Source organism: Oryza sativa, chromosome 1 (genome assembly GCF_034140825.1).
Source record: "Oryza sativa Japonica Group chromosome 1, ASM3414082v1".
In the NCBI taxonomy this organism is placed as follows: Eukaryota; Viridiplantae; Streptophyta; class Magnoliopsida; order Poales; family Poaceae; genus Oryza; species Oryza sativa.
Window position 1 is genome coordinate 36,384,953 of NC_089035.1, and position 20,205 is coordinate 36,405,157.

At 41.5% G+C, this 20,205-nt stretch overlaps 3 protein-coding genes and 1 long non-coding RNA gene across 4 annotated transcripts; 1 reads left to right on the forward strand and 3 right to left on the reverse strand.

Annotated features, from left to right (window-relative positions):
- On the reverse strand, positions 1 to 1,671 carry LOC4327414 (40S ribosomal protein S23). The gene is made up of 4 exons (NM_001404856.1): positions 1,561 to 1,671; positions 770 to 925; positions 559 to 685; positions 1 to 486 (listed from the first exon to the last, which is right to left on the reverse strand). Exons 1-4 carry the CDS (start codon positions 1,563 to 1,565, stop codon positions 346 to 348), a joined length of 429 nt encoding a protein of 142 aa, NP_001391785.1. The 5' UTR covers positions 1,566 to 1,671; the 3' UTR covers positions 1 to 345.
- A 2,042-nt stretch (positions 1,672 to 3,713) lies between these two features.
- LOC9266509 (40S ribosomal protein S23) lies at positions 3,714 to 5,229 on the reverse strand. Its single transcript, NM_001406322.1, has 4 exons — positions 5,121 to 5,229; positions 4,350 to 4,505; positions 4,139 to 4,265; positions 3,714 to 4,065 (listed from the first exon to the last, which is right to left on the reverse strand). Exons 1-4 carry the CDS (start codon positions 5,123 to 5,125, stop codon positions 3,925 to 3,927), a joined length of 429 nt encoding a protein of 142 aa, NP_001393251.1. The 5' UTR covers positions 5,126 to 5,229; the 3' UTR covers positions 3,714 to 3,924.
- A 2,410-nt stretch (positions 5,230 to 7,639) lies between these two features.
- On the forward strand, positions 7,640 to 12,433 carry LOC4327416 (zinc finger CCCH domain-containing protein 11-like). Its single transcript, NM_001406321.1, has 8 exons — positions 7,640 to 8,021; positions 8,131 to 8,215; positions 8,676 to 8,816; positions 8,917 to 9,005; positions 10,308 to 10,496; positions 10,607 to 10,737; positions 10,822 to 10,924; positions 11,922 to 12,433. Exons 1-8 carry the CDS (start codon positions 7,845 to 7,847, stop codon positions 12,105 to 12,107), a joined length of 1,101 nt encoding a protein of 366 aa, NP_001393250.1. The 5' UTR covers positions 7,640 to 7,844; the 3' UTR covers positions 12,108 to 12,433.
- A 336-nt stretch (positions 12,434 to 12,769) lies between these two features.
- LOC136356251 (uncharacterized) lies at positions 12,770 to 13,236 on the reverse strand. Its single transcript, XR_010740906.1, has 2 exons — positions 13,095 to 13,236; positions 12,770 to 12,990 (listed from the first exon to the last, which is right to left on the reverse strand). It is a non-coding gene; the product is annotated as an uncharacterized lncRNA (long non-coding RNA).
- Between the last annotated feature and the right edge of the window lie 6,969 nt (positions 13,237 to 20,205).

Below are 20,205 nucleotides of genomic sequence, written 5' to 3' on the forward strand. Positions count from 1 at the left end.
TAACCGGAAACCATACGAGCATATAAAAATCAATAGCTAAACGATGCTTCAGGCTCAAACAAAGAACAGATGAACGAAACGAGCTGGAGTCATCAAAGAAACAAACAAAACATTGGCGCCTCAAAATCGGAGAAAATAGCTCAGCACAGTACTTTCCCCTTAACAGAAGCAAAAATCTGACAAGGCATGGTTTTTACCAACACAATCTTAAGTTAACAATATAAAGAGCGCACTTTAAACATAGCAAGGAACCATCTTCTTGAGCATCTAAAGCCTTCATTCTTGAGCATCTAAAGCCTTTCATTCTGTCTATTCCATGCTTGCCAACCAAGATGTACCAGTAATCTAAGACCTCGGCTTCTCCTTCTTCTCCTTGAAGAGAGCAAGCAGAGACACACCAGAGACCTTGACGACCTTGAACCGGACACCAGGAATATCTCCCACAGCATGGCCCTTACGACCAAATCCAGCAATCAACACCTCGTCCTGGATAATGACATGAGAAATAAGTACAGGTGACACAGCAAACATTCAAGAAGTTCAGGATAAAGAATGTACATTTTCCTCAATGAAGTTCAGGCAACCGTCATTGGGCACAAAGGCAGCAATCTTCTTCCCATTCTTCACAAGCTGCACACGAGCACACTTACGGATGGCAGAGTTGGGCTGCTTGGCCTCAATACCACTGCAATAGAGCCATCAAATTTCTCACATTAGCATAAACTCACAAGGCAAAGGGTGACAAAACCATATTATAGTTTCTACATACATCTTCTCCAGAACGATGCCCTTGGCATGAGATGACCCAGCAAAGGGTTTCTTCCACTCATTACCCAAGTGGCTCTTCTTGTAGGCCTTGTCTGCCCATCTCTGGTTCCTGCGGTGGGTCTTGAGCTTGCGCCCAGCTCCCATACCACGTGTCTTCCTGCATTTTGAAGAATTCATGGTTCATGCAACTATATTAAAACAAGATTATGGTGTACAATTCGACGGTTTGACATATAGTGCGGTGCTAGAAAAGAACGTGTGCAGAATGAAAAGGGATGAAATGAACAATTGAAAGAGACATGACATCCAAATACAGACTAATAGCAAAAGCATAAGAAAGTGTTCTTTGATGACCATAATATGTAAATTTGCCATCAGAAGTCGATAGTTGTTTGCAAAGTGATGGGCTTAGCATAAACCACAAAAAGATTTGACAGCTAAGCTAAGGGCGATTCCTTTAAACAACAAAAATGATAACAGTGTGTATGCTAACATGCATAACCTCCCAGATCCAAGTAAATTGATATAAGAAATTCTGATTACACAGCAGCAACGGATTGATATCGCTTATGAATATGTTTAGTGTTGACGGTTTATAATCTGATCAGCACTGGACCGTCAATAAGCTGAGTTCCATCATCACACGCAAATTTACCAAAATACAAGTATGACGCATACAAAAATCAAGTGGTATATTCAAGCATCCAGCTACGAGGGAACTCGACTAAACCATTCCAGATCGCTAAACCTATACAGACAAAATCCACCGCAGGAGAGTGACAGCGAGCTTACCCCATGTTGACGGAAGGGCAGCGAAGATCTCCGAGGAGGCGAGGCGGCGGCGGCTGCGGCGGCGAGGGGAGCGCGAGCTGGGAGCGGCGGCGGCTGCAATAGAGGAGAGAGATAACGGAAAGGGCAGAGAAGCTATTTATTTGCGGCGGCGTAGCTGTCTAGGGTTTGCTAATGGGCCTTCCTGCTTCAAGATCCGTGCTGGATGGACGACGGCCCAGATGTTGAGAAGTGGATCGCGGGAAGTGATAGAATCCGACGGTGGACCTGGCATGCCACGTGGAGAATGGACGTATAGCACGATTTTTTCCTTTATTTGATAGTAATATGTTCATGCTAAATGTTAAGGTGCAATATTATTTGTTAACAAATATATTTTTCAAACCGGAGATGGTCTGGTATGAATGAATGAATATATAAAAGAAAGGCTATATCCAGAGCTCAGTGGATTTTTTATGTGCAGATCTCTCAATTATAACTCATGTCATGCACGGATTTTTTTTTTGAGCTTGTGATAAAATATTTTATTTTAGGATAATGTCACATATCTCTATTATTGTTTGCCACACATTTGATAAATATTTTATTTTAGAATTAGTTTGTATTCATATTGAAGCCGCCCATTCTAAAGCACTACAGTGTGATTTATGTCACATGGCCCTTTTTTTGCGTGGTGTGATAAAATAGTTTATTTTGGGATCATGTCACACTTTTGTATGGGTGCGTTCAATAATTAGTCTATTTTAGGATATTTTTTTAATTCCTATTGAAATGGGTAGTCTAATTTAATTTTGTTATGTGTATAAGCATAATGTATATTGAGACATGTAGGTAGTATATATTATCGTGGGAGATGCAGCGACGTGCGCGCATTCACTCTCCAAAGTCGTGCATGGTCGCGTGAGAAATTAAAAGGTTGGAGGTTTTAAAAGTTGAATTGAAAATTTCAATTTGTTGTGTACAATTTTGAAAACGAGACCATAGAATTTTTAACTTAATACTGGAGTAAAAAATGTCAAGTTAATAGTTTTCACAATGTATAACAATTGTTTGTCGTCTTGTTAACGTCTTCTTTCAAGATCTACATGGCTTGACTACTATTTTTTGTCGATGGCAAAATTAGATACTGAGAGAGACACGTGTTATATAGTCATGTGATCAGCGACACATGTAGTACGAGATGATCGGGAGAAGATAATCACATGATATTCCATCTGAATGGTGATGATATGCTGGACAAAACAAGAGTACGTTATAGAGTAACATTCCGATCAACAATTTACAATGTTGTTCATATTACCTTCTAAGATGGCTATGTGGTATTGCACATTAGGAAACTTAAATGAGTGGTTTTGAATAATTAATATAGCATGTTTACATATTGTTAATCATTGGTGATCAATTTATACTATAGATACCATAATGGTATTATATATACACCAATTGTAGGTGAGAGCAAAAAATGGGGCAAAAGCAAAAAAAAAAAAGGAGGAAATTTTAACATATATGTGCAGCATATACATCATATGGTCAAACTTATTCAACTTATATGCAAATTAGATAAATCCACTTTATAAAACCATCTTATGGTGTTATATTAACGGTATCATATAGTTTGGGAGGTCGGATGTCCAATTTCAAAGTGCAGGTGTTTGGTAAACTTTTAATCAAAATTCAAGGGGGGGTTTAGACTTACCGAAAACTATCAATTTACATTAACTAATGTCATAAAGGGGACATGAAAGATCACTGTTTATATCTTTACCAATTGATCTGAAAGCAGCGTTTGCGATCTTTGTTTCGGATATTTTCAATTGATCTGAAAGCCGCGTTTGTAATCTTGTTTTGGTGAGGTAAGCACCCGGAAGATGACTAATGTCACATAATAACCCGGTGGTTTGAGAGAGCCTCTAAATTTAGGCAACAAAATTCCAATTTTCGTCGACCAAATTCGATGATATGCAAACGAACCCAAGTAAATGACATGCGTTCATTCTGATGATTCCTGCAGCACCACTTCTATCTGTACTCTAGAGTACCACATAGTTGGCCTAAATATGTATTAGCCACAGGGAACTCCAAAGAGTAGCAATTCGCAGTGAACAGAGCTAAGCCGAACAATACCTCAAGGGTCAAGGATCCTCAAACACAAACACAGATAAACATTGGCAACTAAGATAAAAACTCAGCATAGTACTTTCCCTCGACAGAAGCAAAATCTGATGACAAGGCATGGTTTTTACCAACACAATCTTAAGTTAACAATATAGAGAGTGCACTTTAAACATAGCAAGGAACCATCTTCTTGAGCATCTAAAGCCTTCATTCTGTCTATTCCATGCTTGCCAACCAAGATGTACCAGTAATCTAAGACCTGGGCTTCTCCTTCTTCTCCTTGAAGAGAGCAAGGAGAGACACACCAGAGACCTTGACGACCTTGAATCGGACACCAGGAATATCTCCCACAGCATGGCCCTTACGACCAAATCCAGCAATCAACACCTCATCCTGGATAATGACATGAGAAGTAAGTACAGGTGACAGAGCAAACATTCGAGAAAGTGCAGGATGAAGAATGTACATTTTCCTCAATGAAGTTCAGGCAACCGTCATTGGGCACAAAGGCAGCAATCTTCTTCCCATTCTTCACAAGCTGCACACGAGCACACTTACGGATGGCAGAGTTGGGCTGCTTGGCCTCAATACCACTGCAATAGAGCCATCAAATTTCTCACATTAGCATAAACTCACAAGGCAAAGGGTGACAAAACCATATTATAGTTTCTACATACATCTTCTCCAGAACGATGCCCTTGGCATGAGATGACCCAGCAAAGGGTTTCTTCCACTCATTACCCAAGTGGCTCTTCTTGTAGGCCTTGTCTGCCCATCTCTGGTTCCTGCGGTGGGTCTTGAGCTTGCGCCCAGCTCCCATACCACGTGTCTTCCTGCATTTTGAAGAATTCATGGTCAATGCAACTATATTAAAACAATATTATGATCTACAATTCGATGGTTGACATATAACATAGTGCTAGAAAAGAACGCGTGCACAATGTAAAGGGATGAAATGAATAATTGAAAGGGGTATGCCATCCAGATTCAGACTATTAGCAAGCATAAGAAACAGTGTTCTTTGATGAACATAATATGTAATAAATTTGCCATCAGAAGTCGATAGTTGTTTGCAAAGTCAGGCTTAAGATTTGACAGCTAAACAAATGGCGATTCCTTTAAACAATAAAAATGATAACAGTGTATGCTACCATGCATAACCTCCCAGATCCAAGTAAATTGATCCAAGAAATTCTGATTAAACAGCAGCAACGGATTGATATCGCTTATGAATATGTTTAGTGCTGACGGTTTATAATCTGATCAGCACTGGACCGTCAATAAGCTTAGTTCCATCACACGCAAATTTACCAATTTACAAGTATTGCGCATACAAAACTCAAGTGGTATATTCAAGCATCCAGCTACGAGGGAACTCGACTAAGCCATTCCAGATCGCTAAACCTATACAGACGAAATCCATCGCAGGAGAGTGACGGGGAGCTTACCCCATGTTGGCGGAAGGGCAGCGAAGATCTCCGAGGAGGCGAGGCGGCGGCGGCGGCGGCGGCGAGGGGAGCACGAGCTGGGAGCGGCGGCGGCGGCAATAGAGGAGAGGGATAGGGGGAAGGGCAGCGAAGCTATTTATTTGCGGTGGCGTTGCTGTCTAGGGTTTGCTAATGGGCCTTCCTGCTTCAAGATCCGTGCTGGATGGACGACGGCCCAGATGTTGAGAAGTGGATCGCGGGAGTTTCTGGGCCTCACATTTTTCGCTTTTGCTTATACTTATCAGTTAAAATTTAAATTTCGAAGTTTATTTTTTAGTATTTGTTTTTAAATTGCTAAGAACACGTATATAAATATTTTATACACAAATTATTTTTCATTTAAGAATTATGAGTCCTTTTTTTGTAGCATTAGTTGTGCACGTTAAATATTTAAATGCCTAATTACTAGTCGCTTTGTTTCAACTACGACTATCTCTCGTATATAATATTACTAGATGACTACCCGCCGTGTGCTGCGGAAAATTAAGTTGCATAATATGTACAAATAAGACGTAATTTGATTATCAAAACTAAAATAATTTGATATAATTTTGAGACTAAAAATAATTGATATTGCATATTTTTAAGAGAGAAGAAAGAAGAGACAATTTAAACCATAGATCTATCATCCAAAGGCTATAAATTATTGGGGTGATGTGGCTTAATGAGAGAAGAGAGAAGTAGCATTATCTACACTTAGTGGGGATGAACTAGGATTCTTGGTTTGTATCTAAGTGCATCTAATTTTGAACGTAGTTATCGTTATTTTTTGCTTGTTAAAACTGTTTGCATGCCTTTCATTAAACTATAGTTGTGAAAAGTTTTGACGAAAATCAATGCAATGTGGAACTGGCGCCTAACTTTAGATCAAGCATTAAGGCGCATGATCCTTATAGTTCTATCAGAGGTGTGGTTCCTTATTGTACAGGGATGCGCACCTATGCTCCCTATAATAGAAATATTTGTTAGTGGTCAATTTAGTTCGAACAAGAAAGTGAGTGTCAGTGATATGGGCCCAGGGTACCCCCCATACAAAGGGAGGAAGCCGCCTCAAACCCACGTGCCGCCCCCCCCCCCCTCCGGGAGGGGGGGTGTTGAAGTGGTGGCTGTTTCCGAGTTGGGACCCCCTCCTCGCTCTGATTCGTGATTCGTGTGTGCGCCCTGGGCAGGCGTTCCCAGCGCCCAACTACTGTGTTTAATGAGGTCCTGTCGGCCGTGGCACGCTGTATTTAATGTGGCGAGCATGCACACTGACAGGCCACTAGCAGCAGGAATGACGGATGTGACGGCGGACAGGCATAGGACAGGGCGCTGTCTGCACATGCCTACTGCTAGCAGGGGACATGGCCTACGTCTACCCTGTCCCGTCGCCATTGATGAGGTTTTTTTTCCTCTCACTTGGACTCGGTCCAGCTTTTCTCTGCACAGGTCCGTTCAAGAGATCTCTACCCCTTGGTGGGGCTGGACGCCCAAAAGTCGTCGATAGTTAAGAAGGAATGACATGGGCATCCACCCGTACTGCTCAGCATGATGGGATGGGGCCCATGTCGTGGTAAGGTGCGCATGGCTTCACACGTCGGGAGGACGAGAGACACATTAATTACCTATAGAGAATGTTTTCCTTTCCCTTGAAGCTAAGTCTTGGGCCTTTTGTGGTAACCCCTTAAGATATAAAAGGAGATCCATGCCTGAGGGGAAGGAGAGGCCGAAGAAAAGAAAGCACTTGTATTCTCCTAGCATAATCAACCACACATAGGAGTAGGGTATTACATTTCCACAACGCCCGGAACCTGTATAAACCGATTCCGTCCCCATTGCCCCCGAGGGGCCCGAATCCTCTCTGAATCGCCTTCCCTTCATTTCTCAAACCTTCACCCGTATTCCTGGTCTGAACCATAAAGGGGACCCCCACAGTCCTTGCTTGAGGAGTTTACCCTCCAACAGTGAGCAAATGAACTTATGGTTTTGAACTTTAGTGGGAGAAACCAACCACTGTACCAACTCTAGGATTTTTGTCTTTTAACAGAGCCATTAGTCTTTTGAGTAGAGTTATGGGTTTCATTTACCAGCCACCTCTTAGTCCACACCCAACTTGAAAAGTGTTATCGATACATAAGTCGCCTTTGCCATCATAATATTTTCATTTTTTCTCCTTTTTCTACCAAACCATCAAACTTTTATTACATTCAAATACAAATAGTTTGCTGAAAAAAATACACTATATTCCTGGAAAAGCAATACAAATAATCTGTTTTACCAAATCAAAAGCATCTTGTTTTTGTTAGTGGAGTGTGGAGAAGAGACCATGGGCATAACCAAACCAAAAAACCAAAACAAAACCGTTTGTCACAAAAAAAAAACAATTACCAGACGCCACAAAGGCCACGGCCTACAGCCTTTTCAGCCCACGACCCAAAGACATTAGCCGGAGGCCCAGCCAAGTTCCCCTATCACCATCCAACTCGTTTCCCCACGAAACCAGTCCACCACCATCTCTAGAACTTTCCATCTCGCCTCCGCCTCCGCCTCCGCCTCCCCCCACCTCCTAAGCTCCAAACCCAAGAAACCCTCCTCCTCCGCCGCCCGCCGCCCAATCCGACCCGCCGGAGCGCGAAGGGAGAAACAGGGCAGCCAGAAGAAGAAGAAGAAGAAGAAGAAGAAGAAGAAGAAGAAGAAGAAGGGAGGATGCCGCCGAAGAAGGCAGCGCCATCGAAGGCGGACCTGGCCAAGAAGCAGAAGGTCGTGGAGGACAAGACGTTCGGGCTCAAGAACAAGAACAAGAGCAAGAACGTCCAGAAGTACGTCCAGTCCCTGCATCAGGCCGTCCAGCCCAAGCCCGACCCGACCAAGACCGCCGCCAAGGCACGCAGGATGCTCAGATCGAAGCTCTTCTTACCCTATTTTTCGATTGCTTTGCTTCTCTGATGTTCGTTGTTTTTTTTTTCTGTTTGCTGTGGATGTGGATGCGCAGAAGAAGAAGGAGGAGGAGAAGGCGCGCGAGAAGGAACTCAATGATCTATTCAAGGTCGCCGTCAGCCAGCCCAAGGTCCCAGTTGGTATGGCCTCCTCTCCACCTTGTCATCACCCAGTCTTTATGTGTGTATGTCTCCCTCGATTTAGGGTTGAGCAAATAGATTTAGGCGCACTGAGTTGTATTTGTTATGCTCATGTACTTAATGTGAATCAGTGAGTTTGTATGTGATTGATGTGCTGTATTGGGTGAATCTCATCAGGTCAATATGGAAAAAAGGAGTATATGTCCATATAATCTCTATTCGATAGGATAACAGTTGTGGTATGGTAGTGTTTCTAATTGTATTGGTGCTGATTGATGCTAATGCTGCTAAGGTTTGATTGATTTGTTCAAAGCTGTACATTGTGAGCACATTGGGGCTAAAACAAGCTGTACGTAGAGGAAGCATAGCTTCACTAGGATGAGCACAGCTTGGTATTTTTGTAAGATGTTGCAACTCATATGCTGGTTACGATGATGATGACATACATTTTATTATGCAGGTGTCGATCCCAAGTCCATAGTGTGTGAATTCTTTAAGGTTGGCCAGTGCCAGAAGGGTTTTAAGTGCAAGTTCTCACATGACCTTAATGTCCAAAGAAAGGGTGAAAAGATTGATATTTACACTGACAAGCGTGATGCAGGTAAAATACACTGATATGGGTTTTAATTGCTATTTTTGTACTATTTGTCCATAATTCGTCAGTTCATCTGTGAAGATTCTCATATGCTTTTTCATGGCAGAAACCATGGAAGACTGGGACCAGGAGACTCTTGAGAAGGTTGTTGCGTCAAAAGGAGCAGAGTACCAGCAGAATAAACCTACTGATATTGTATGCCCTACTCAACATATTGCCTGTGATCCAATCATTTTAAGTCATCCCCATTGTGTGAATGTGTGGCATGTCATTTTCCAACTTGTTATGAATGAATTAAAGGTTCTAGTATTTTGCTTCTTTTTTGTAAATATTTGTGCTAGGCAGTGCTTCACTGCTTCTATATTTGCTTTTGCTTCTTGTGTTGTGTCTTCTAATGCATGATAATTGGATACTCAAATCTGACCATGAAACAGTTATGTTTTACAATTTACACAGACCATCTTATGGTTAGCATCATTTTATCCTCTGAATATATGTTGCATACAGCAGTTATTAGGGTGTCCTCTTGGTCATATCGTTAGCAAGCCACCTGTGTTGATTTTAGTTCTGAATGCACCTGGAACAACTAGAGGAAAATCTGACATATGTCATGTTGCAACAGTGGTTAACATGATATGGTGTGATGAATTGGCATGGTGGGACTCTTTCTTAGTTGCAGCTCATGATATGGTATGATGAATTGCTGCGTTTGTTCCTTGCATTTGGGAACTAATCTCCCACGCACGGAAAACGGAGTGACTCATTAGTGCATAATTAATTATTAGTTTTTTTTAAAAAATGGAATAATATGATTTTTTAAAGCAACTTTCGTATAGAAATATTTTTGTAAAAAAACACATCGTTTAACAGTTTGAAAAGTGTGCGCACGGAAAATGAGGGAGATGAGTTGGGAAAGTAAGCTGCCGAACACAGCCTAAGTAGTCTTACTGTCATTCCACCATTGCTCTTTACTTACTAGGATTCTGTGTGGCAATTTGGCTATGTACATAGTTTCGCAATGTGCATGATGCAACATCATTTTTAAGTAATAGCTTTCACCTATAAGTTATAGAAGCCATTAAGATTCTAGTCTAATAAATGTTTGTTGATTATTTCATTCCTTACAAAATGCTAGCCTAACCTATTGAATGCCAATATATTGGCAGTGAGGGAAGTTTGATGATGCACAGTTTGAAAATATAGTAAATTAACAAGCTATGATTATGCTCTGATGCATTTGCATCTGTTCTAACAAGTCATATTTATTGTCTTCATTGCATTGCTGCTACGATTTACAAAATCAGTTTTCTGTTTCTTTATGCTGTATCTGTTGCATTTGTAACTTGTATTGCCTTCTTTACTCTCTCTCTCTCTCTCTCTCTCTCCTGGAAGATGAATTTATGTAGCAGTGAAACCATAAGAACTCCTTTTGTTTTGCAAGCTGAAAGATGTTGTCTTCAAACATGATGTTGATTTGGTAATTCTTTTGTCTTGTAGGTTTGCAAGTACTTTCTTGATGCCGTGGAGAAGAAACAGTACGGTTGGTTTTGGGTTTGCCCAAATGGGGGCAAAGATTGCCACTACAGGCATGCACTTCCACCTGGCTATGTACTGAAGTCCCAAATGAAGGCCTTATTGGAGGAAGAGAGTGAAAAGATTGCTATCGAAGATGAGATTGAAGATCAGGTAGAATTACGATCAACAGTCAAAATTGTTCTGTCTGGAATATTGAATTTTGTTGTCTTCTTTCCACTTGTTCACTATTATGACGATCTGTTGCCATGTCCATCTAACAGCGTAAAAAGGTAAAAACAACAACTCCTATGACCACAGATTTATTCATGGAATGGAAAAGGAAGAAGGCAGAAGAAAGAGAAGCTGGTCTGGCTGCCTTGAGGGCAGAGAGGGCTAAGAATGATCGCATGAGGTAGTATTTGCTCCTATTAGTTTATCGTTTTGAGCTCTCGAGGCTTGAGGTACTTACTGTGATAGTATTTGCTATTGTGTCCAGTGGCCGTGAGCTGTTCATGGCTGATTCAAGTGTGTTCGTTGATGATGCTGAAGCATATGATGTATATGAAAGACAGGAAGAATCAGAGGCTAATGAAGAACCGGTAAATTTTCATTCATGTGCTATAATATTTGCTCCTAACAAATTGTTTGATTAATGTTACAACTAAAGATTGAAAGTACTAATTGTTTGAGGGAGCAGAAAAGGCCCAGATACCCTCCCCCAAAGATTCTAAAGTTATATAATGGAACTATCAGTTTTGGCAGATACACCTTGAACTTAAAATTATTTGGGGAGCACTCCTTTTGTATTCCCTTTGTTATTTTCAAGACTATTGACATGCCTGAATCACAAGTGGGTTGTAGATACCCAATCAGAACATATGTTGGGCTGTTGTCCTTCACATATCTGAAATCAAGTCTATGGAAAAATGAAACATCTTTTTAGGCACTTTTACAGAAGGCGGTAACTGTATCTATGCTCGATCGCCTCCTGAGAAATTAAATGAATAGGACAAACTTCCAATAAAGAAGTAATCTGAATCTTATGCCAAACTGATTTTTTCTTCTTCCATGAATGTACTTAGGTTTATTTGTTGGCGTGACACTTCGTAGTGAGATTATTTTCTTAGCTTATTTGAATGTATTTATTGTGCCTGAAACACCTGTATGCGTTGAAGTTGAATAGGTATGCCTGGATAGAATGGTCAACATGAAATACACATATCATGTATCCATGTCACGTTGTTATGTTCAGTTCAACTCATTGTTTTCAGTAAACTTGGTATCGCGATGCGGATTGTAGTATCATGCAAATTGAATACCAATATAACTACATATAACTGAATACCAATATTAAATTCAAATTGAAACAAAAGACATCTCATAGGATCCCAATCCTATGGTCCGATTTTGCTTGGAGAAAAGCGACCCTACCTATGATCCTAATCCTAACAACTTTGGTTCCTTCAACCCCCCAAAATAATTTTGTTCCTTTATATTTTCCGCTTGAAAGGGATTTTGGCAGATAGTAGATAAGTGCAGGCTGCTCTGTGGCAATTCAATGAATGTGTTACATATATTTTTATTTCCATGTTGCAGAGCAATAAAAACCAGGATGAGGGGCCAAGTTCATCAACTTCTAATGGCAAGGAGGTGGAAGAGTCCGATGATGAAGATATAAATATTGATGATGACCTGGACATTGATGAGTTAAACGAGCTTGAAGCAAGCCTGTCAAGAACTTCCATTCAGATTCGAGAACCTGGCGAGGGAACATCATCTTGAGCAGTAACACTCTGGACTGGAAGGCCATTGAGAAGTAGAACACCATTTTTGCGCCTTAAATTGCCTACTTGCTTTAGAAACAAAAAAGGTGGAAGGTGGAGCATAGATGCAAGTGCAATTTGTTTCAACCAGACTGATCATCTATCCATGATTAGTGAATGATGCTCAGTGCTGTTATGACATGACAATTGATTTTTTGACGCATCTGCCCTTTATATTATCTTTGCGGGAGTTACGTTGCTACTTGTGAATAACATGACTACTTTTTGGCCTCGTGCACACTATAACCGATTTTTGATGTGAAACATTGCCATAAGTTCATCAGGTTAGTCTTTATCCTTTGATGAAATTCTTTTAGTTTGCCCCTTTGCGAGGTTTGTTGCTGCCTATCTGTTGAATCGTCCTTCTGTTAGTTTGCCCCTTTGCTGCCGATCTGTTGAATCATCCTTGGATAAATCACATAGAGCAATCTTAAATGTGCATATCTAGTCGAGGCAAAATTGATCCTGATTTTATAGCACTGAAAGTTACGTTTTCACTTTAGTAGCATCATGATGTTACCTCCCTTATGTCAACGTTCTCTGTTTGAAGTCAAGGTTGGCTGGTATTGGCTCAGCCTTTCGAAAAAAATACGCCGAGCCGCCGAGGCAACAACCAAAAGATAATTTGATACTCTCTCTATAGGAAACTAATTGGAGTATAATCTAATCTGGCTGTACATGTGCACGACAAGAAAGAAGGAAATGATGGCTTCTTGATTCACCGGAAATATTTGCATTCGTAAGGAATCACAACGCCGCGAGATAGAGTTGTGGAGGCGTGGAGCCCTGCCCGCCTTGGTTGCGTTCTGCCGGTGAGGTTCTTGTGCTGTACTCCCTTTTGTCTATAAAAAACGAATGTAGAATCGGATATGACATATTCTATTACGATGAATCTGAACATTTATATGTCTAGATTTATAGTACTAGTATGTGTCACATCTAGTACCAGGTTAGTTTTTTAGACCATTCACAGTGCGGTGAGGTAGCGTGTGGCAATCTCTATCCACGTCGGCCCAATGCATACGTGGAGGAGAGAAGGAGGTGAGGCGCGCGTTTTTACCAGCTTCGCGTGGCTAGTTTTGGCTCCGAGAACCTCAGCAAATTGTTAGAGAAAAACACATGCCACAGAGCAGGAGAGAGAGAGTGAAGAAGCTCGCCGGAGAGGGAGAGGAGTAGGGGCGCCAAATCCGAGCCAGATCCACACCGAGTTCGCCATCCCATCCGGCGGCGACGAGAGGAGCTCGCCCGCGGAGGTGGTGAAGCGACGGCGCCCTCGCTAGCCAACGCCGAGCTCCCCCGCCGCCGAATCCTCCGCCGCCCGCTTCCGCGTGCTGACCTCGCCGTTGTTTCGGCGAGGGGGGGGGGAGGGTGGTGCGCCGGCGAGCGCCAAGCGCGGCACCCCTGCCGTCGGCAGCGGAGGAGCTCGGCCCGACTCGGCGCTATGGGGTGGGGAAAAGGAGTGAGAGAGGAGGATAAAGGAAAAGCTAGTAAAGTGATAAAGTTGGTATTCGTGGGACCCACTAAATAGACCACATGCACTGAGCGAAGGTTGTTGCTTATGAAGTTTTTAGTCTACGTGGCAGTTTTGGCTCCTCAAAATTTAGTGACGTATTGTGAGTGCCCTTATGGGATGACTCCTGTTAGCAGGATTGGGGATTGATGGGATTAATGGTACCGGCTATGGATGTGAGGTTGCTGGAGACGGAACCACACCACCAAAGAGCTGATGAAACTGGCCGTCGCAGCAAGCAATCGGTCGAGCAAGGCTGCAAGGGTGAGTGGCGATCCAGGCGAGAATGTTTTTTATTTTTTTTAACCTTTTTAAATTTTTTACTTTTAAATAAACACTTCTCAAACTTATTTTCAATATCTGAATCTTTTACTCATGCTAGCCGAACTGGCGCGATGTTAACAACCAAATTTGGTACGTCAACACGCGACGAACAATACTACCATACCGATCTCGCTGGTATGACAACATTATTTGACCATGCCGATCTCATTGGCGTGGCAACATTAGTTGACCATACCGCTCTTATTAGCATGGCAAAACAATACAATTGTGTCTGTTATAGGTTGTGTGTTAATGTTGTTTTACCATACCAGATGAATTGGTGTGATCAAATAATTTAGATTTTAAAAAAAAGATTGTGGAAGGGTTTATTTTTAAAATTAAAAATTAAAAAGGTTAAAAAAGAAGAAGGAAAAATTCTCCAGACGATGGGGCAGCGGCAGAGCACGCGCCGTGCCGTCCCTTCTTCCGATAGCAGCAGGACGGCAGGACGATGTTGCTACGGTGCAACCTACTATTCGATCTCGAGAGAGAGGAAACTTTTGACAACAAAGCGACAGGAAATTGACCGAAGAGTTAAAAAGGAAACGGAAGGTAACTGTGCTATCAAAATGAATGGGTAACTTTCGATATTACAAAAAAAAAATGACCTTTCAATGCTATAAAAAATATAATTAGTTTATGAGATTGCAAAATTAATTTTCAAGACAAATCTAAGCATACCGTTTTATATTTTTGAAGTAATTATTTAAAGAGAAAATTTATGTCCTTGAAAAAGGAGATTTTTTTATTGTTCAAATTTCTTTGATAAATGCGAGTTCTACAAAATTTCATTTCAAAATGCTTTTTCTTTCATTATGCCATCGTTGTCAGCTTTCTGTCAAATGCACTCTACCCTAGCTTAGCGTGTAGAGGCAAAATGTACTTGTTGCATGGGGTTAATGGAAGGCTAACCACGATTTGTCATACTCACATAATTTATCGATGGCTTCAACAATTTTTATAATCAATCGTTTATCGATGACAAAATATAGATATCTTAATAAAGAATCTTTGTTCGTTCATAATAGCTCAATCACAGTCCCATCGTTAATCATTCAGCTTATAAACATAACCAAAAATTAAATTTTAGAGTTGATTTTGATGTTTTTTCATTGTAGTTTATTTTTCAGTGTTTATTTTTAAATTTCTACAAACATATATAAAAATTGGCAAAATTTGCTACGGGAAAGTCAAAATTTGTGTAATTTGTTGGTAGACATCGTAAAAATGTGTCACGGCCAAAAGACACTTTAAAAAACTGGTAATTTGCTAGAGAACATTTTGGACTCAATTGGGGAGAGAAATTCTTCAAAAAGAGAAGAATACCCTAAGGTCAAAAGCTTTTGAGCTAAGACTGTAGCAAAGATGGAGTATAATGTATGCTAGTGGTGTATTTAGGGTGACGGTAAATTTAGATTTGCATAATTTCTAATCTTTTACTTTAATGTCATGTTTGAAGGGCGTGGTATTAGGGTCATTCTCGTCTTTTTAAAGAAATTATCAATCCAATTAAGCCGAAAGTGTCTTCTATCAAATTATCAGTTTTTTACTAATGTTTTTAAGCTGTGACACGTTTTCTCGATGTTTATCAGCAAATTATACAAAATTTGAGTATCATGTACCAAAATTTACCATAAAAATTTTACTTATAAATTAATTTTTAACTATTAATAAACTGTTACGGCTTATAATCAGTACTCAAACAAGTTTGAGGTAGTACCGCGAGATTTTTTTTATGTAAGATAAGAAGTAGAAACACCAAACGTATGCAGTCTGCATGCATGTGACAAGATCCAAGATTCTACATACAAACCCCTGTAAAACCCATATCAATTACTACTACTACATACTGACACCAAACAAAACAAGGAAGATTTAAAAGCCTCGTAGACGACACACGCTACACAGAGAAACCGAGCATGATAGCTGCAGGTCCCTCTGGTGCACCGAAAAAGGGCCATGCACGTAATTCGCATCATGGTAAGTACTATCGGACACTAACACGTATGAGGTTGAGTTTTTTTTTTTTTTTTTTGGACGGAGCAAGTACGTGCAACATGCACTATGCTGCTTTTTTTTTTTAACCAAACATGCACTCTGCTTTCACTCTGCCGTGCACTATGCTTTAATTAGTGAGCTCGCTGGTCATTTCTTCTTGGCGCCGACCACGGGGGCCGGCCTGCCACTGCCTTTCTTGTCGCCAGAGCCAGCGCCACCGCCGCCCGTCTTCTCGCAGGCAAGCGCCGCCGCGGTGGCCACGGCTGCCGCGGCCGCCACGATTTGCTTTCCCATGCTCTCCTTGACCTGGCCCCTCCGTGGCAGCGGGTTCCCCGACGGCGCCTTGCTCAGGCAGCGCTTCACCGGAGCGTGGCTGCTCGTTGCCATCGATGATGCACACACTCTCTCCCGCTTCGATCGACCACTGAGCAAGTGAGCAGAGCAGACAATGTAGTTCTTCGTGCTTTGTACTTTTGTAGTGTTGGTGTTGGTGAGACTGATCCGGCAACAACCGCGTATAAATAGGGAGATGGTGAACAGCGAACCAAGGTGGCATAGTACGACGTGCAAGCAGAATGGGTGCATTCCATCGATTCGGTGATGCCCCCACCGTGCCAAACAGCCGAGGATGGTGATGCAAAAGACTGCACTAGGAGTACCGGGCTGACTTGGACCGTATCTTGTCGGAGAGGGTGGAGAGGCGAAGCTAACCAACCTGCTGCAGTCAAGCCGAGTCCGGAAGAGGCCAGTGGAAGTGGAATACTGTGGAGTGCAGGACGGTGGAAAGGCCGGTGGGGTGCGCGCGCGAGGCGGTTGTTCTCGGTGGCCCCGATCCGCTTTAATTTGCCCGAGATTCCCGTAGATTTGGGCGGATCGTAGCGGCGACCGCGCGCGTCCGGGTTCGTCGTCGTCGTCGCGCAGCTACGACTGGCCGCCGGCTGCCGCTAGCTTGACGGCATCAGCATTCAGCGACGGACCGGGCCCGGCCACCCGCGGTTGACGCACTGCTGACTCGTGCATGCACGCACATCTATCGAGAGCAACATAAGCTCCTCTAAATTCGTTGTATTAGGTTACATCCTATTCAGGGCCTTTTAATTTAGAGGAAAAATATAGGAATTTTGTAGAATTTCAATCCTATAGAAAAATTTTCTATGAAACCCTTTGAAACAAATGATTGAATTCTATCGAATCCTTTGAAATTCGTATGGAATGGACAATCCTATAGAGATTTTGGAGGAAATTTAGCAAGAGCTTAATCTCTTGGTAACTTTCCTTTGAGTCTCTCTCATCCAATTCCTGCGTTTTTTCTGAGGTTCAATCAAACGGTAATTCCTGTGTTTTTCCTGCGTTTTGCAATGCTCTGTTTTACACTTACGTTACTATCAAAATCTTACGTTTTCTCAATCCTGCGATTCAAATAGGCCCTCAATTCTAGTTTGGTTTTCTTAAAGAGTTAGGGAATAGGCTGCATCACAAGTGAACACTGAACAGAACATGTTCGTAGCTCCCAACTGGATGTGTACGAATCTAAGCTGCACATTCTGCTCATAATCCATTCTGCTTAGGATATAATCATCGATTCTGTTCTAGTATGGGATAGAAGCGCGATCATTAGGGAATAACCGAAAGGCGATCAGCCGATCATGAGAGAAGAACCGAAAGCTGGAGCGAGGAGCAGCAGCAGCTGAGCTGAGCCGATCAGCCGATCATGAGAGAAGAACCGAAGGGCATGCATGACATCACCGAGAGGACGTCACGATCGATCGATGCCGCGTCATCGATACTGCCAAGCGGAGACGCCGAAAAAAAAAGTTGGTTCTCCATTCTCATCGGTGAGTTTGGGAAACTGTTTTGGATCTGACCTCCTGATTTATTTCAGACTGGGTCAGTCTGAATATTTTGATGTCAGTCAAAATATGTTCGCAAAAATACTTTTAAGATGCAGATTTTTTTATCGGTTTTATTACCACATATTTTACACTGCTAAACGGTGTGTTTTGTGCAAAAACTTTCTAGATAGAAGTTGTTATAAAAATATCAAATATATATACTTTTTAAGTTTATAATCTATACTATTCCCTCCGTAAAATAAAAACTGAACCTAGGATAGGGTGTGGCCCCTTCTAGTATGTCCAGATTTATTATACTAGGAGAGGTCACGTCACTTTTTAGGTTGAATTTTTTTAGGTGGAGAGAATACTTCTAAAAGATAGTAGTGGTGGTGATTTTCATGCCACCAGCCCACCACCACCATCACTGGCCATGTGACCCGTGTCATATATACATACATATATATACTTCCTCCATTCCAAAATATAAGACATAACCACTTTTAACTCAAAAACCAAGAAACAATTACCATCATCTCTTTGTTTGAATCAATCCAACTAATACAATACATGCACCCAATAGAATTAAACATCTTATGAGTGTATGGTTTAAAAAATAATAATTTAGGAGAGAATAGATGCTAATTAATTGCCATGCATGCATGCACGCCTTATATTATGAAACACCTTTAAAAAGTAGTTATGCCCTATATTTTAGAACGGAGGGAGTATACGCTTCATACTTTACTCGGTTTTCCTCAATAAATCCATTCCTCCATGCTCTTGGCTCACACTACTTCTAGACCATTAACCAATTTCTATAAATTCCATAGTCCTGACTACCAAGTACTTGTAAGAAGGGCGTCTGCAATTATTAAGTGAATGACCAGTCTTAAATTCATGTGTCCGCCGCTAGACCTAACTGATAAACTCAAAGGATTTGGATCAGCAACAGCAGTTGTAGTACTAACTGCAACTTATGTAGGCATAGCTGCTTAGGGCAGTTCCAACCCTCCACCTAGAATGATGTCTATTGTATTAACTATATTGCCATGTATAAATTTAAGCTTATGTGGCACTATATTAATTAAGAGAGAGTGAAGAGAGGAAGAAACTGGGTCTCATGCAAAAAACTGGCTTCAACACGAGAACCTATGCACTAGACACTGTCAAGTTTTGCATTGGGAGAGAATAATGTCTTCATAATAAATGAAGAACAAATATGATTGGTAGAGAAGAGAGATGATGTATTTATTAATGGCCCACTTTAAGAAACCATGGGTTGTAAAGTGTAGTTTCTATTATGATGTCTTATTGACATGGCACATAGATACTGTTTATGGACACTATGGGTTGGGACTATCCTTAGAGTACATTTGATCTGAATCAAACGACACCAATTAGTCAGAGCACTATAACAAAAGTGTTGTAGAATAAAATATTGTTTATGGTTCTTGGTTTGATCAGTATAGCTATAAATGCGGATGGTTGATCATCAAAATGAATGGTTGCAGATACTTGTAACCCTAAAATTGCAGTCGTAGTTAGGACTAGCTGTTCTTAATCCGATCGAAATCACATATTTACCTGAGCACTGAGGGGCTGAAAACTATTGAAAGCAACAGCAACAGCAGAAGGCGTCAGGTACGGCACACTGTTTCTGAGCCTAACTGGTACTCCCTCCGTCAGATTCGTAGTACTAGAATACGTCCCATCCGATATTAGGTTGCTATATTCTGTAACGGAGGGAGTAGAGTATATCACACTTGGTTACTTACGCCTAACTTGCGGATCCTAATAATTGCGCACATCATTCCCAAGATTAGTTATCGTTTTATTAACTGCAAGTTCCCTAGCATCGTGCTACATAGTCTGAGTGGTATTCCTATGTGGCGATGTGATACGGACATACTATGAGTTAGCTAGCTAACGTGTATGATGTCCAATGATTAAGTGACACTTTTTTTCTGTCTAATATAATCATCCATCTCATCATATCATTAGCTCCTTGTGCTTGTGCGTTCACTGTTCAGAGAAGCTGGTTATCCTCCCTGATAAGAACAGCCGGGAGGTCAGTGTGCTATGGTTTTGTTTAGTTCTGGAATGATCCAGTCACCCAGCACAATTGACTGGCTGAGTGTTGCATTAAGCAAATCTGGACCGGATTTGAGGGAATTTTCTCGCGCAGTGGAGATCTATGATAAATCTCGTACCGATCCAGCATAGTGATTCGTCCGCGGGATTAATACTGTAACTAATCCATAGATTAGCGCCATTATTGAAACACGCTTTCTTCTTATTGTTGTTATTATTCTGCTGTGGCAAAGTAACTTTTGACTGTAGATAAGGCTATCACCAATGCGGTGCTTCAGCCCGTGCCCCTAGCGACGGCC